This window comes from Thunnus albacares, chromosome 10, assembly GCF_914725855.1.
Source record: "Thunnus albacares chromosome 10, fThuAlb1.1, whole genome shotgun sequence".
Classification (NCBI taxonomy): domain Eukaryota; kingdom Metazoa; phylum Chordata; class Actinopteri; order Scombriformes; family Scombridae; genus Thunnus; species Thunnus albacares.
Genome location: NC_058115.1, coordinates 15,095,659 through 15,112,554, shown reverse-complemented (window position 1 = coordinate 15,112,554; position 16,896 = coordinate 15,095,659). Strand labels below are relative to the sequence as shown.

General features: G+C 43.6%; 1 protein-coding gene across 3 annotated transcripts in view; it reads right to left on the bottom strand.

Moving 5' to 3' along the window:
- The window catches only part of LOC122990211 (bifunctional heparan sulfate N-deacetylase/N-sulfotransferase 1-like), a 42,372-nt gene continuing 25,476 nt past the window's right edge, over positions 1-16,896 (bottom strand). For 2 of the 3 annotated variants that reach the window (XM_044363430.1, XM_044363429.1), the window contains 14 exons: positions 11,959-13,015; positions 9,556-10,038; positions 8,662-8,749; positions 8,108-8,262; positions 7,588-7,773; positions 6,304-6,432; positions 5,553-5,735; positions 5,083-5,179; positions 4,692-4,815; positions 3,564-3,738; positions 3,215-3,385; positions 2,614-2,723; positions 2,127-2,229; positions 1-2,034 (listed from right to left, as the gene is read on the bottom strand). In XM_044363430.1, the coding sequence (XP_044219365.1) occupies positions 1,915-2,034; positions 2,127-2,229; positions 2,614-2,723; positions 3,215-3,385; positions 3,564-3,738; positions 4,692-4,815; positions 5,083-5,179; positions 5,553-5,735; positions 6,304-6,432; positions 7,588-7,773; positions 8,108-8,262; positions 8,662-8,749; positions 9,556-10,038; positions 11,959-12,504 (2,670 nt within the window). In that variant the 5' untranslated portion in view covers positions 12,505-13,015 and the 3' untranslated portion in view covers positions 1-1,914. Of the gene's footprint in view, positions 2,035-2,126; positions 2,230-2,613; positions 2,724-3,214; positions 3,386-3,563; positions 3,739-4,691; positions 4,816-5,082; positions 5,180-5,552; positions 5,736-6,303; positions 6,433-7,587; positions 7,774-8,107; positions 8,263-8,661; positions 8,750-9,555; positions 10,039-11,958; positions 13,016-14,563; positions 14,653-16,896 lie in introns of those variants that run through there. The other variant, XM_044363431.1, reaches the window with a different exon arrangement.

Genomic DNA, 16,896 nt, shown 5'->3' with positions numbered 1-16,896 from the left:
TGAAAAATACAGTGGTGTTTTATTTGCAAATTAAAAAGCACTGACAATATTAGTTACACTGTAAAAATTATTGACAACAATTACAAATCTTTATCATACAGTCCAGGAGATTAGTACCATCGTTGCTGTTATGTGTTATCACTTAATACTTTATATGGAGAGACTCAGTACCTCTGTACAATAGTTGGCAGTGAGAGGACATGAGAGGAGACAATCTTATCGACAAACCTCCGTACAATGTGTTCATCCAAACTCCCTTCAGCACTGACATCTCACACCATGGGAATGGGCTGATGGAGGGAGCGTAAACCCAAACACATTCAATAATTTAGGTCTACCAAGGGTTGCGGATTATGTACATTACAAAGTCAGGAAATAAAAGGACCACCATGTGCATTGTTATTACATCAGAACATTGTACAAAACTATTGCAATAAGAGCAGCTTTTTGTTATCTATGCTTGACATCTAGTTGCAGTGGTAACACCTCGACCCACAACCAAACGTCTGTACGGTCTCACTGGGCATACTGTCGGTTCGCCTGGCAACTTTACACGTTTTTTTCCCAGAGACAGCTCCCCCCCCCCCAAACTCATTCACTAAATGAAATGAAATAAAATATAATACAAAATATACAGTTTTGACAAAAAAACAAAAAAAAACAAAACAAACCCAATCTGAAACTGAATTGAAATGCACAGTCTTGTTCTGTACACTATCTGAATCTCTCGGACCATAGTGTCTTAATTAACATACAGTAGCTAGCTTATGATCTTCTTCACAGATTGTAGTAGGATCCATTTTCTTAATGTGCTTTCCAGTAACCTGTATGTCCAGAATCGATGTTCACTTGAGTGCCTTTAAATATTGTGCTTTCAACATCTAATCCTTCGGTTCCTGCTTTAGTCAATTCGCTGGTCGTGGAACTGACTAAAAAAAGGAAGCTGAGCCCAACACTTAAACGAACCAGTCTACTGTACTGTACATCTGACCTGTAGGAGGAAACTGAGCTAACATGTTTAGTTTTGGTACATTCTACAATAATGCATTGCCGACAGCATTATAGAAACGTTAAAACAAAATCTGAGTAAAGAAAAACAAACATAAATCTTTAAAAAATAAAAAAAAAAACCCTCAAAAAAAGTCCATGTGGTAATATTTTAAAGATTCTGTCCTGACACCTGTAAATGCAATAACTAGATTCTACCAAGGCCTATCGAATAAGGCTACAACATGCAGCCTGAGTCAAGACTCCAGATGTCCCGTTTCTCCTCACATACAAACACTTCACTTATCACAGGCATTTTGCAACAAATGTCTCTCTGTCTGTTAACCACACAGTCAATGTTATGTTGCCTGTTTTTTTTTAATGTGCTCCAAACACCACAACTCACACCTGTGTGATCACTTCTTCCACCTGTTTTCCAGAGCTGAAACTGTGACGGCCTTCGGGCTTTTTCCTTCCTTTGATTTTCAAGATGAAGTTCATGCGTAGAAGAGAAGGTTTCGCTTAAGGAGAGCAGGGAAGTGATTATCAAACACTGAAGGTCCCTGCTGTACGTCACTGAGCCTTCCCTTCTTCTTCTTCTTCTTCAGGACACGGCGGAGGCCGTCGTTAGGGCTCTCCTGTTCCTGGTTTGTCCCTGCAGGAGGACATCTCGAAGCTCAGGGGGGAGAGGGGAGCGCTAATAGCTGCTTATTGCAACTATGCTCGTAGATCACAGTAAGTTTTGAGTTCTAGTTGGGCATCCCGTCCTCAAATCCAAATACATTTCTGTCTCTTTCAAAAATCATTTGGGATCTTCGACATTGCACGCTCGGGCAGTGTCCCCTCCCTCCCCCCTCCCTCCCTCCCCCTGCAGGGTCGAGCAGTGGTTTATTGTGTGCGGAGCTGCGGTCTCTCCCAGTGGTGCTGCTACCTGGTGTGGACCAGCTCTTCTCTGAGCCAGCTGGGCAGCGGCTGACCCATTCTGTAGAGCAGCTTGGACAGTTCGATGTTGTGATCCCTATAGTACTCCCTGAGGAACCCCTGGGACTGAAGGAGAGAAAAAGGGGAGATGAAACCTCACCAAACAGCAAAATAAACGACATATAAGTGAAATATTAATGAATGGTACATTATCATACCTCAGGGTCCATGTCAGGGTACCTGCGTCCTTTACTCTTTCCCAAACACTTTGTCTTTCCCCCCTCCAGCAGCTGACACCAGAAGCCTTTCTTAGGGTCAAACCTGTATATAATAAATACATAAAAAGATATATTGTAAACTACAGTTGCCAATTAAAGCATTTCTTTAATTAACTTAAGTTAACATTTTAGAGGATAATTTGGTTTATTAAAAAAAAACTGAAACTGATTCCAACCAGCTAAATAAAGCAATGTCATACTTATATGCCTTGTTTTTATCTGCTGCACACCTGACTCTCAACTTGTTTATAACCGGTTTGGTCACATTAAGATCTGGTGAACAGTGACTGGTGTTTGCCAGCTCCAAAAAACAACTTATGTAACCCATGGAGTCTAAAGCTGAAAACCAATCCGTACATTCATTTGTAAACTTGGTAGGAAGAAGAGATTAAGCTGTGAGTGATTTCATGTGAAGGTGGATACTCACGCTAGAATCTTGTGGTAGTTGATGATGTTGGCCAGGCTTAAAAACTTCTGGATTTTATCCATGACTGAGGCAGGCTCGGTCTTTAGCATCTGTCCGTCCAGGACTAACAGCTGGGTCAGACACACAAACAGCACCAAACGTCAGAACAGTAACAGTGACAGTCCTTCACATCAGAAAATCAAGATTATTCTTAATTTTAAATCACAATTTAATTTTTTAAATCCCTGGTAGGAAAAAGCCACATTTTTACTCTTTACTACTATCACAGCTTAAAAGTCGTCATTCTATCTTGCATGTTTGTTGAGAGATTTGGCCAGTCTAGGGTGACAGCTGCTTGTTATTCACCTGTGTGTGTCCCTCACAGGCAGCTACCATTTGCTGTGGTCATATAGATTCAAAGCACCACCCGTAAAGGCACACAAAGGAGTGAAATGAGCATCCCTTACCTATAACCTTCTTAGGAAAAAAAAAAAAAGCCTGCCAGCCACCCATAAAACTTGATTTATAAAGTGGGGGAAAGTTCTCAGACCTTGACATGAGCTAAATGAGAACATTAACTGCAAACTGCCCACTACTGCGTGTATGAATACACCCGTGGTACCTGGCTGGAGTGGTAGAAGTTGAGCCAGCGCTCCAGGTGGATGGCGTACCAGCCCGGCACCAGACAGCGATTCTGGAGGACCCGTAGTCTAACTGGCGCATCGTGGCCTGCGGTAATGACATCATGGAAGGAGTATTTCAATGCCACCGGGTCATCGTGGGCTCTTTGGTGCTGTGGGAAGACAGAGAGGTGAAGAGAGAGTCATTTAAGGGCATTTACTCTGAGCATCCAGTATCTAGCTATGCTCAAGAGAAGGCTAAAATGAATTCTTTACTATTACAGAGCAGTGAGTGGCGTTTAATCCTACTTTATGAGTTATTTATGTAGTTCAGGATTGTCTGTGACAGACCTGGTACCAAGAGTAAGCTCTGTCAGCTGGGTTGATGAGGATGGTGATGATCTTCGCTTTGGGCAGGAGAGCCGCAGCCCTCTGAGCAGCCACCTCAGAGTCGAAGTAGTTGGCACTCTTCTCAAAGTAGTAGTCTGAGCTGGTGTTGGAGGGCAGAGGGAAGTACTCCATATACCTGGCACACAACAAACACAAACATACAAAGTGTTACGGGCAGCCATAGTTGATCTGGTCCAATCTGCTCTCTGTAGATAAGGATCATTCCTCTGTACGCTGTGTGGGTGACTGCCCATGTGCAATAGCTTGGCACACCTAATACAAAAAATAAATAAATAAATAAATAAATAAAACACCTAGCAACACCATTCAATGTTAATATTTGGGCAGCCCACTCACATACATATCCAGCCTGCCAAGTAAATTTCATGTTGGATTTTTTTTTTCAGGTGCTGGTAATGTGTGATGCGGTCAATTCTCATTGATGCAGTTTTCAAAATCAATTAAACCTACAGGAAATTCATAATTTTGTGAATGTGCACCGAAATATTAATTGTGTCGGTGGTCCTGCTCCTAGAAATGTCATCAGTTACTGGATTTGTTGTTGTGTGTGGGCCCCTGATGTAATTTGCATTTTTAATATGGTCTTTGTGATTTCATTTGCATAGAAACACTCCTAAGCTCTCCATTTCCCTCAAACAGTGTTTTTTTTAGCTGTTAGGTGATGTTTTCTGTAGCTTTACACGGTGTACACAGTGAAAAACATATACTGAAGATGTGGGACTAACATGACTATAGATCATGTTTCCTGCACAATTAAAATGCCAAATGGCTGCATGCATTAGAACTACACTGGCCATAATTCAGTGCACATGTACCATGCATCTGTCTCCCTTAAGTCACAATGTGTCAAACTAAATTATATGTTTTGAACATCACTGATAAATTGTCAGTTGCAATGTCAATATCCTATATACTAGCCTGAAAGATGTTGATGCGCAAAAAGTTGGTGAAGAGAGTCAAGCGGAAATGCTGCACATACGAACATTAAACTCATAAACTACATGATGGGGACGTTTCTGAATACAGGATGTGATTGGGTGCTTGCTGCTGCCACGTGAGGGTTCTTACCAGTCGATGCCTCTGTGGTAGTTGTGTCCATTGAAGAACTGGATCTCCTCAAAGGTTTCCTTGCTGGGGTAGTTACTGGTCAGATCAGGGTGCATGCCAAGAAACAGGTAGAGTGCCGTCGTGCCTGGGAGGAAAGAAAGACCAAATAGAGTTGACAGGAGGGAGAAAATGAAGACTGTGACATATAATGTAGAGGCAACTACAAAAGCGACTAACATCTTAAAACAAATCACAGTCTACCAATACCATCTCTGATTTCCTGAGAACTAATCAAAACCTCATTCGAACCACTGAGAGCACGACACATGACATCTCCTTTGAATGCAGTTTGACACGTCAGATTTAATTTCCAGCTACGTCCTGTAGGGGGTGTTGAAGCACCGCGTCTCACCTGTCTTCTGAGGCCCAATGACGAGCAGTTTGGGGAAGCGGTCACATGTTTTCTCTTTGGACCAGATGTCCTTGTGCCTTTTGTCCTCGCAAGGATCCTGGAGCCACAAAAACAAGATAAACAATGCTTTGTTTCAAGTCTGGTTCTAACAAAATGCTAACAAATATGTAGCCCTACAGCAAGTGTATTTGAGAAATAATATTAGGAAAATGTAATGACATCCATCAATCAAACAATGTATTGGTCATTACCAAGTCATACAAACAATGTCCACATATGTATTGCTACGTATTCAAGCTAAAGCACCATATTTTAAAAGGAATACTACATAATACAACTGTACGATATGATTTGTAGCTATATTATGTCCTTGCAGCATTTTGGTATATAAGTACCGGGTGCAAAATTTAGCATTAGTGACAAACAAAAATAAAAAAAACATAAATAAGAAATCAACATCTTGTCCTGACCTGCCAGAGGGGATCTCTCTCAGAAGGGAACAGGCTGAAGTATTTCTGAGCCAGCTGCACAGGCGGCAGAGTCTGCATCTTCAGGTTGGTCCACGTCTGGACGAACATCACCAGACTTTTAAAGGTGTACAGGCCCAGGCGGTCGTTCCCGTAGTTGGACAAATGGGTCATGAAGATACTAATCTGTGAACAGAAAGGAAGGAAAGAGTAAGAAGCTGAAGGTTCGTTCAATATACTGGAGGTAAATTGGAAGATGGGCTGCAATTTAAAATTTTAAAACTATTTCATCTGTTAGGTTGGACAATGTCAGTGATGATGAGCCACTAAAAACATGTGGGTGTTTGCTTCCCTTTCAGGCTATAACAAATAGAAAATACAGAGAAAAGACCAAATGATGAGTAGTTGGCTTAAATAATGTGTTTCATCCATAGTTTGGTTTTGATTTGTTGGACACAAAGAGAATACAGTCATCTGTAGACTATGCTGGGTGATATTTGTTAGAAGAGAGTAAAATTTTTATCATTTGAAGAGAAAAACATGTTGACGAATATGAAGAACATTCGAAAATGCACTCTGGTTCTGATAGAAGAAGCTTTCACAGCAGCGTACAAAGAGAAAACCCGATGCAGACGTCACTACATGAGTCACCAAATAGTTATTGTCCTACCCCTCCTTTAAATTTACGCCACCAGTTAAATGGGTTTCCAAATGTGCAAGATAAATGCTGTGCTGTGTTGCTGTGTTGACTCACAGGGTTCAGTAGAACAGTGAGGAAGAGTTCTCCTCCATTGATGAGCTTGTCCAGTTCATTAGGACTGCCCGGGTAGTCTTTATAGAAGATGGTGTGTGTGAAAAGACCGCACGTCTGCCTGGGCAGCACCTGTGATACAAACAAACACAAAGTCATCAAACTGAAAGTGGGGAAAAAATAAAATAAAATTGCGCACACACACACACACACACACACACCATCAGCCCTCTGCTGAGAGCGAAGCGGACCCGTCAGTACTCCAAGGCGGTTACCCCACACATTGTTTGCTTTCAATAACATTCATATTATGCAGCTCATCTAGCCAAAGCAAACCTCTTATTCACTGAGTCTATATGGAAATTCATGGAAATGCGTTTACAGTTTGGAGTGTCTGGGGAACTGAATATCAATCATCAGTAAGCAGTGGAGACTGTCCATTCAGACCGCTCTATCTCAAGGACGAGAATAGAGCGCTGAGACCACACAGGCGGACTGAATGCCAACACTACAAAGGAACCAGACTGAGGCTGCACTGTTTCCTATCAGCACTGAAGGTCAACCTGGGAAAGAAACAGATAAGATTTTTTTTTTTTTCTTACTTTTGAACCTCTTGAATGTAATCTATTCAACTTTAATTTTCCTCTCATAACAGTATTGTTCAGCACTGGCTAGCTCTGTGAAGCAGAATAAAACGCAGGGTTTCTTTGGGTGTTGACATTTTTGTGATTGGTTGTGTGCAGACACTTGTAATGCTGTTGCCAGAGATGTCAGTCTTCGTTATGGTGCTGAGGCCTGCAAAGCAGCGCTACCCAGACAGGTGTCTCATGCAAGACTGCTTCACTTGACTACATTATCATCTCCCACTCTGTAGAGGAATACAACAGCCTAGCAAGACTAATGAGATGATTGTCTTTCTTAGGATTTGTGCTGCCTTGGTGATATACAGTAAACGAAAAATGAGAGTCTGCACAGAGTCTTTCGGGGATAAAAACTTAAGAAAAGCAGAGGCGGAGAGGAAAAGAGGATGATTGGCAAAAGCAGGATGGAAAGTAACCGCTGGCCATGAGAGAAGAGAATAAACACAAAAGAACTGGAGGAGGTAGAGATGGAGATAATTAATGAATGAAGGATAGCATATGTAAATTGTAGAGGAGAACCCTGAAAGGGATTATTGGCTGAAAAGGTAATGGATGTTGAGAAGCCAAGTGGAGGGAAAAGCAGTGGGCCGGAGGTAACAAGATAATGAGGCCTTATGGATGCCTGGGTGTACACAAGTGCTCTTACGCTAATGCCGCTGTGGATGAAGCCTCGCCGGAAGCGGGCGGGCTTCAGGTGCGGGTACTCCTCTGTGCTGGTCACCTTGATGCCCCAAACCTTCTTCCAGGCGTCGTACAGTTGTATGTGGACAGGGTAGACGCCCGAGTGGTGGGGCGCCACCGCGTAGCCCATGTTAGTGGGGATCCCATGCTCCTGGAGGGTGGAGGGAAACAAGGGGGAAGAGTTAGCAGGCGAGACAAGAAAAGTTACGACAAGAAGGAAAGGTCCATTATCACCCTACATGTCAAAAAAAGCATCAACACTATGACTACGGCTGCCAGTTTGGTCACATAAGATGAGATAAGCTCATAAGATCATAGTGTCAAGTCAAGTAAATTTTTTTTTTTTACTCAGTCAGGATAAATAAAAACTCCTCAAAAGTTTAATTTAACTTGGCAAAACCTCCGGAAGAGCAACAGAGGAGGGATCCCTCTTCTAGGACAGACTGCCAAAGCTGTGATCCGACTTTTGCACCCCTGCGACTCACCATGGCAAATTTCTTGTTGAGCAACATCTGCTCGGCCAGCACGGACTGGTTGTGGAATAGATGGGGCTGCATGTGGCTCCACATGTGAGGGAACCACCAGAACTCCTTAACATAGGAAAGCAGCAGGTCATCTCCCAGGTCCTCCTCATCAGATCCTGGACACAAGACAGAGGAAGAAAGAAGGGGGGGGCGGGTGATGAGTCAGGTGATGAAGGAAGGAAGTGGGAGGGGAAAAGAAAAACATAGCATGGTGGGTTAAGAGGAAATGGAGGAGATAAAAATGGGAACAGTGACAAAAAGGAGAGGGAAAGGTGAAACAAGGTCAGAGAGGAGAAAAGGAGGAAATGAAAGTATTGTGAGTGAGGCATGAGGGAGATAAGCAGGAGAAGAAATAAGATCAGCATGAAGTAGAAGAAGAGGAGTAAAGAGATTAAAATAATATGAATCTAAACTTTACAATCTTTAGAAGTGTCATTTATTTCAGATTAGTGCCTGTTCTTATCTCTGCTTGAGTTAACAGAGGCAAAAGGTTCTCTTCACAGGCCGCTTCTTACCAGCGTGAAAGAATTTCCCTGAGAAGCCAAGATTGAAGGTGAAGTTGGGCACATGGGTGCGCAGCTCCCTCTGTGTCTCCAGCAGGGCCTGAAACAGTGGGAGGAAAGGAGAGTGAGTCAATACATGATGTGCTCTTACTGGTGCACGAGTGCATTAATGAGGAAGCGTGAACACCCAGGCGCACGCGTGCCAACATACATATTTCATTCTGCAAGTTTCTTTCGGTAAACATCCAACATCCACTCCCAGTTGCCTCACTCCTCTCCTTCATTCTGTTTGATATTTTGCTCTCCTCTGATTCGGGTGTTTGTTTCATTTGATCTCCACGCTGGATCAGACTCCCAAGCACACACCCCTCTCTCTCTCTCTCTCTCTCTCTCTCTCTCTCTCTCTCTCTCTCTCTCTCTCTCGCTTGGATTTCTGCGTCTTGTCAGGGTGTGATTCATTCCTAAAAGCTTGCCATTGCGCTGCCTGTGAGGAGGCCTTGATGCTTCTTCCATAACTTTTTCTATACCCTCTGCCTCCACATGCGAGGGGGGTCTGTTCTACTCTGATGGGACGCGAGCAAGGAGCTTTTCAACATTCTTTGTATATCTCTGGGCCCCTGAAATATTCATTGCTGTGGAGCTTCTGTGACAGTGTGAGCACTGGGACCTGTCAGCTTTGAGCGGCCTACTGGGACAAATGCATTCAAAAGGAGAAGTGGAGGGAGAAGAAGGGCTTTCTGTGTGACTGGCAGAAGATAGCACATGCTATGTGTGAGGCAATTTCTATATTTCAGCAGGGGGACAGTTGAGATCTACTGGTTGATGAATACATAAGTGGGTTCAGTTTTTATTCTGATGAAGTTCTTGCACTCCGAAACACATGAAAGTATGAACACAAAAACTCACCTTTACATCTGGCACCTTCATGCGGGTGCCCTCTTTGCCCACAAAGATGTCATCAATATCCACCAGGATGTAGCGCTCCAGGGACAACGAGAGCCTCTTCCCCGTCAGAAAGGCCACAGCATCCACAAACACCAGCTTGTGCAACCAGAAGACCAAATTATTCCCGAACAGGACCCTCTGGATACCGTCATGGAGCCCCAAGTCCTGCACCACCGACGGGAGCAGAGCAGCATTCTGCCCCATCGATGCAATGCTCTCAGCCGATTGGGTCTTGGCCAGCAACACAGGCTCGTATGTAGAGTGGTTGGACTGGAAAACGGTCCAGTCATCCCCGGGGAGAGGACCTGGCAGGGGTTGCCCAGATCGAGTGATAAACAGAAGGGGGGACTTGGGGTTGACTGTGCAGTCCTTCAGACCCAAGTTCGAGTGGAGAAAAAGGGGGAAGCCTTTCAGCTGCGCACTGAGCAGGCTGTTTTCATTGGCCTAATCAACAGAGAGACAGAGAGAGAAATCACACAGATTCATCATACATTGAGGTGATGAAGACAGAAATGTATTGGATATAATTCCCGAATTTCTCCAATCATGTGTGAAATAAGGAATGTCAGGCCTACTCAAACGTGAAAGCATGAGGCAGCTTCTACCTGCTATGCTCAATCTTGAAATGCTCTGAGATTGCAGTCAAAATGAATAACCTCCTGCTGTGTCCTCTGAGATTCAAAGGCTGAGGGTTTAGTGATTATTCATTGAAATTTCCCCTCCCAAAATTTGTCACTCTCCGTTTCTCTCACATCTCTACTGCCACAGATACAAAAGTCCTTCTTTCACTTCCATTTTTACTGAAGTCTTACTTAAAATTTTAATACGATGTGTGCTTGTGTTAGATATAGCATCAGAAAGCTAACTATGTCATGTACTTGGAGATGTCCACATGATGGCTACTGATTGTCCATCGCTACCTGTAGAGCTGAAACAATTATTTTAGGGCTGCAACTAATGATTTTCATTATCAATCAATAATTGTTTGGTCTACAAAATGCCTGTCCGTCACAGTCTCCAAAAGCCCAAGGTGATGTCATCAAATTGCCTGTTTTGTTCGACCAATTGTCTGAAATCCAAACACTGAATTTACTTTCACACAAGACCCAAGAATAAGTAGCAAATCCTCACAAATGACATAAAATGTTTGCTATTTTCTGCTTTAAAAATGACAATTAATTATCACAAAAATCTATATAGTAAAAACAATCAAAATAGTTGCTGATTATTCTTCTGTCAATGGACCAATCCACTAATCATTGCAGCTCTAAATTATTGATTAATCAATTGGTCGATCGATGAAAAAATCCTTGTAAATCAAGTATCTTTAGGTTTTGTCCAACCAAAAGTCCAAAACCCAGATTGTAACTTTGGGGTTCAGAAAACAGTGATGGGCATTTTCACTATTTTTTGACACTCCTCAGACAAAACAAATAATCAATTATTCAAGAAAATAAGTTAGTTGCAACCCTAGTGACCTGCAAACTAGACTGGATTTTGCAGCACATAGCAATAGTTGAGAATTAAAAAGAAATCTGATAACATCACATCAGCTACTGCTTGTGCTTTTTCAACATAAATACATAACAAAAAAGGATTATTTAGAACTGTGGAACATTTTGTAGTTGAGAATGAAAACAAAATACAAACACATTACAAACTATGTCTTCCTCTAAATGACCTCAAATATATGTTTGACACAACTACTGCAATTTCTTATTGGTCAACATTTAAGTCAATACACATATCTGTGATGATAAGCTAATTTTGACTGTGCTGATATATCTGTCGGCCCCTACACATTGCTTCAGATAGCAGAGCATCGATGCATGTCCAGGTCATTGGGATGCACACCCTCACTCTTCTTCCTACTCTCCCACTAGATGGTAAATCCCACCAGGCTTTCCTTACCTTCACCTACACTGCCTAACATCACTGCACCACCATCCATGCCTCCACATCTCTTTCTATATTCTTTCCATGGCTCAGAGATGGTGATTAAAACCATAAGACCTGAAAACTGGCCTTGGGCAAGCAGGCTCAGCTAGGGATTACTGAGAAAGAGAAAGAGGTAGAGAGGCTGAGGACTGAAAAGCTAGAGAAACTAAAACAAAAGGAGAGAGAAAGAGAAACAAGAGACTAGGAGAGAAGAGTGAAGGAGGCCAGATTGCAGAATAAAGAAAAACAAGAGATAGAACATAAGAGAAAATGTGCAGTGGGACTGAGTGATATTGAACCAGGCAGGTCTTTCCAACCCTGTGAATCCCATCTCCTTAGAGACGGTGCAGCCAGATGGACAGGGCAGAAGGTGTGAGTGAGAGGAGGGAGAGTGGAGGAGAGGAGGGAGTGTGGTGTTGTCCTAACCTTGAAGAAGCCAATGATGCCCACTCCATATTCCACACAGTATTTGTCCAGCAGCTCTCGGTTCCAGGCATCCAAGTTAACATACTTGAGAATGTTCTCATAAATCACCAGTGTGAAACGCCCTCTCTCTTTGTCTGTCAATGTGGGCATGTCCCCTTTACCAGGAGAGATCTCAGTCCGGTACCGGAACCGGCCAGACTCCAATATGGCCACAATCTCCTGACCCAGTTGAGAATACTGGCTTTCCACAAACACCAGAACCACAGGATCTGTCCTGGCCCCTCCAGGATCCACCCCTGGGCCCCCTGAGACGCCCCGCAAGGGCAGAAGCCTGGATGGAGTGACCCTCGGGTCGTCCGAGTCGGCGGACGCTCCCTCTGCCCCGGAAACGCCCCCTCCCGACGGCTCCAGCTCCCGCTTGACGCCATACAGGAAGTAGGCGGAGATGAAGACACTGACGGTGCAGAAGAGGAAGAGGAGGAGGAGTGAGGTCTGCAGGGGGAGGAGACGGACCAGCCGACGGAGGCGAGTCACGCATCCCAGCATCGTCTCGCGCCACACCGCTCCGCCCCACAGGCCCAGCAACACGCCTTGGGGACAGTCTCTCTCTCTCTCTCTGTCTCTCTGTCTCTCTCTCTCTCGGTGTGGGTAGAAAACAACAAGCAGGGATTATTCACAACAAAGTCAGTCTTGCTATGGAGCTAAATACAAACGGTGTTAAGGTAGCAGCTGCAGCAGCTACTGGAGAAAGAAATGAGACGGTCTCACGTTGGCTCTCCCTCATATTGCAGCACTGCTTATGTCACCATGGCAGAGAAATACGGGGCCTTGGACCACTGGTACACACTTATGCCTCAAAGGGAGGGGCTGGCAGGGTGGGGTCACTGGTGGAGAAAGATGATGGAAGACTCCATCACCTGTCCATCATGTGAACCTGCCAACCATGTCCCGGCTAGATTTCGCACCGTCCTTTTGATTGGAGAATGATCTCTTGAGGAAAGCAAGGTCATGCAGGTCATCTCAGCAGCACCATTCCCTCAGGATAGAATCTCCTGACCTAGAAAAACAGCAAGAAAGAAGAAAATAATGTTAAAACCTGAAAACGCCGCATTGGCTCCTATAGAACAAAGGACATAATGCATGCTTTTGTTGTGTGGGTTTAGCGGTGTGTGGGAGATGTGTGTATACTGCCACTGCCAGCACTCCGAAAGTTCATTCCGAAGTAGTCCTTGCATTCACCTACACAAAGTGAGAGCTGCCAATCCCCCCCCCCCTCCCTCCCCAACACACACACACCTAACCCCTGTGTGCGCAAACAAAAAAAAGTCACTCGCTCATGCAGCCTCCTCACAATCAATACACAGAATGTGAGTGACAACAAAGCCTCCAGGCGAGCCAATTCCTGATTCAGTCCAGTAGGACTGTGCGACTGCATACAAGTGAAGCCATCACCCGCGGGGACATTCGCCTTCTATTTTCCTCAAATCCCCGACACCAAAAATGGAGTGCAGGAGAGGGGAGGGAAAAAAAAAAACAAAAAAAAAAACAAGCTGATAGAAGGGAAGCGATCCAAGAGCAGAGGAGTACATGACAGTGACAGACAGAGCTGGCAACAATGGGATCTTTTACTCCGGGAGAGAACCCCTTATCACACTCAATATACACCCCCATCCACCCTCTGCAGACCTATCGTTATATACCAGCCCTTTAGTCAATCTCCATCAAGCCAAGTGTGAAAAGTACAAGATGCAGCATGGGAACTGGTGTCAGCTAGTCCCTTACGAAAACATAATTTCTCCATTTAGAGGGCCTGGTGGAGAAATGAGACAGAGCATCATTACCTTTGCATGGAAATGCTCCATCCATTAAGCTGGAGAGCTATTGAGGTGCGCACACAAGTCTTTATAAAAACCCTTGGATACCACAGAGGAGAGTCACGGCCCTCTCAACCCAAAGACATTAAACAGTGGCCACCAAACCCATCAAGACTCATCACACACAAATCAGACATAAAATAGATTTGATAATGCCATCAGAGGGTTTATTAGGAACACTATAACCGAGGTTTAATTAAAGGTGAGTATCATTAAAAATACAAGAGTGGCCATACGGTGCTCGGCACAATGGATCATATGGGCAACAATCGTCCAGCTGACAGTAGTGCAATCAATAAATTATTGATTTTTCACAGCCTGATAAGAGGAAAACTTCAGATCATTCAATGTATCATTACAAACAGAATTCCATATGGATAACCCTTTTATCATTTTAGTTATCCTTCATGTATACACAGTATTAGATGGGGAAAATCAAGTTTCTCCTTTAAAGTAATCAAGGTCAAGTTTCCGGAGAGTACTTCTGCCCCCTCTCTCCTTCCAGCTAAGCTTAACAGGATGCCTAAATCTCCCTCTGAGTGCAGCGGAAGAAAAATCACACTTCTTTTCTCTCTGAGTCGTGTCCAAGTTTCCTCTTCACAGGGAGCCTGATTCTAATGTAAAGAGAGGCCGTGAAAAAACAGTGGGTGTTGAGAGAATGTATCGCAGCCGAGCAGACAAAAACCAACAGCCCTGGTCGCTTGAAGATCCCCCTCCTGTCCTCACCGTACCTTGTTTGTTCATTTCTGAAGGAGCCAGGGTCCGTGCCATGGCATATCAAAGTATGATTAGCCACAGGAAGTGACGGCTGCTGAAAAACAGTGTAGCAGAAGAGGAGACAGGGGAGACAACTTTGAACACGACACCAACACAGTTTTCTTTTTTTTTTTTTTCAGGCCTCTTTAGTGAAGGGCTTTTGCTGCCACTTTAAGAAACAACCTGCATTCGTGAGGTTTCTCGTCGATACAGTTCTGGTGACGAGGGCTGGATGATGAGTCAGTTATTATCAGTGACTGGCTTTTAGCAGAATCTAGGGCTGCAACTAATGATTATGCTCATCAGATATAAATCTGTTGATTACTTTTTTTGATTTAAGAATTCATCGTTTCCATGAGCCCAAGACGACTTCTTCAAACTGTTTGTTTTGTTTGACCAACAGTCTTAAAAACAGAGATATTACATTTACAATGATATAAAAGAGACATGAGCAGCAAATCCTCACATTTGAGAATCTGGGACCAGAGAATGTTTTGTATTTTTTCTGAGATAAGTGACTTGATCATCAGAATTGATTTCTTTGTCGATCGTCTAAACTATGAATCATTTCAGCACTAAAAGAATGATATTATGATATGATCGTTACATCATTCCCAAATTCCTGTTGCTGAAGTTAATATTTATGGGCATGAAGTAGCCTAATTAAAATTTTTAATTTGAGTAAAAGAAGATTTTGATGCCAAGTGATATTGCAAATTATCTTTGGTAATGGTGCAATAATGGCGTCACCCAGCCGTAACCTTTAAAAAAAAAAGAGGCTATCTTAAAATTAATTCTCTGTTAATGTTTAATGAGAATGAAGACGTGTTATCTTTGGCCAACATTTGCAGGGATAAGTTCCAGCCTGACTCTAATGACACTGTTGACATGCATTGGTAGCAGATTAAATGGCGACACAGCACAAACAGAGCAGGGGCACTGAAAACCTCTCTTCTTGCCCAATTCTCAGCAGTGATGACCGCCTCCCAATGTTGACCTTCAGGCTGCGATACAGAGAGCTACAACTGAAGGAAGGAAGGGAGAGAGGGGGAGAGAGGAGGAGGAGGAGGAACATGGACTGACTGGTGCCGACACAAATTAAAAAAAGGGGAAAGCTCAAGGCTTTGAGTGTGAAGTTACAGCAGTGAGAGCAGGCCAACTAAATAGAGAGTACAATACATGAGACTATAATGAGGGTGAGGATATAGCACTGACTGAACAGAATAATGGCTAATGGATCTCAAATGCCTGCACACCCATCTCACCTAATGTGTCTTCTACATTATGTGCTATGTATACCATCGAAGAAGCCAAGATCTGACCGCGAATGTCTCCATCCTCCAAAATAATAGATGCAAAAATGCAGAGGAGGAAGAAAAGAGAGCATGAATATTTCATGTTCAGAGGTTGATGAGAAGTATAGCCAGCAGACATATCCGTAAGGTAAAGAGCAGCCAAAAGGTGCATAGAGACCGGAGTGTTTCAGTCTGCCAGAGAGAGTCAGTGTCTTAACTCATGCATAAAGGAGAGGCAGATGGAGACTAATGCATATGTGATAGCCAAGCTTTTCCTTCTCAATGATGGGAAGAGCTCAAGATGAGTATGAGCTCTGTAACTGCACATGTGGACAAAAAAAAACAGTCTCCCTAAATAGCGGTCGCAGACAGGCCAATAAGAGCAACAAAAAAAAAAAAAAAAGAGCAGAACAAAGGAATAAAAACAGAGAGAAGAACAAGATGATCAACTAGCAAACCAGACTGGTGAGAGAAATTCACCCGAGGGTGACGATCAATCTCGAGGCTTTGAAAACATCAATTAAAAATATCCTCCTTGTTACTTTATAGCTGCTGAATGATGGTGACAGAATGAAGCGGTGGCGTAAACATTAGCTGGTTGGATGGCTGAGGAGGACAGACTAATGCTTTTCCTCTGGGTGGGTGGTCACTCAAACCTGCTCCCTCTGCATCATGGGAAGCAGGCCAGAACCATACTGCTAGATTAATGAGAGATGATGAGGAACAGGGGGACGGAGCCTGGTCCTCAGCTGTAACAACTCTCTGGATAAACAACACTAAGGCTGGCCATATGTAGCCTCGCATGTCCTGTTCCCGCTTTCCCCCCCCTCCCTCCCTCCTCCCCAACACTGCTGTTGTGCTTCTTTTAAAGTGTGAATAAGACTAAGTGTCTCAGGGCTTGTGAGGAGAGTCAGTACATTAACACTGTCAACCGGACTTGGACTAGCTGTAGTTGATCCCTTCAACAAATAAACTTTTAAAAAGGAGAGCTCTGGGGCCCTCAGGACCCAACA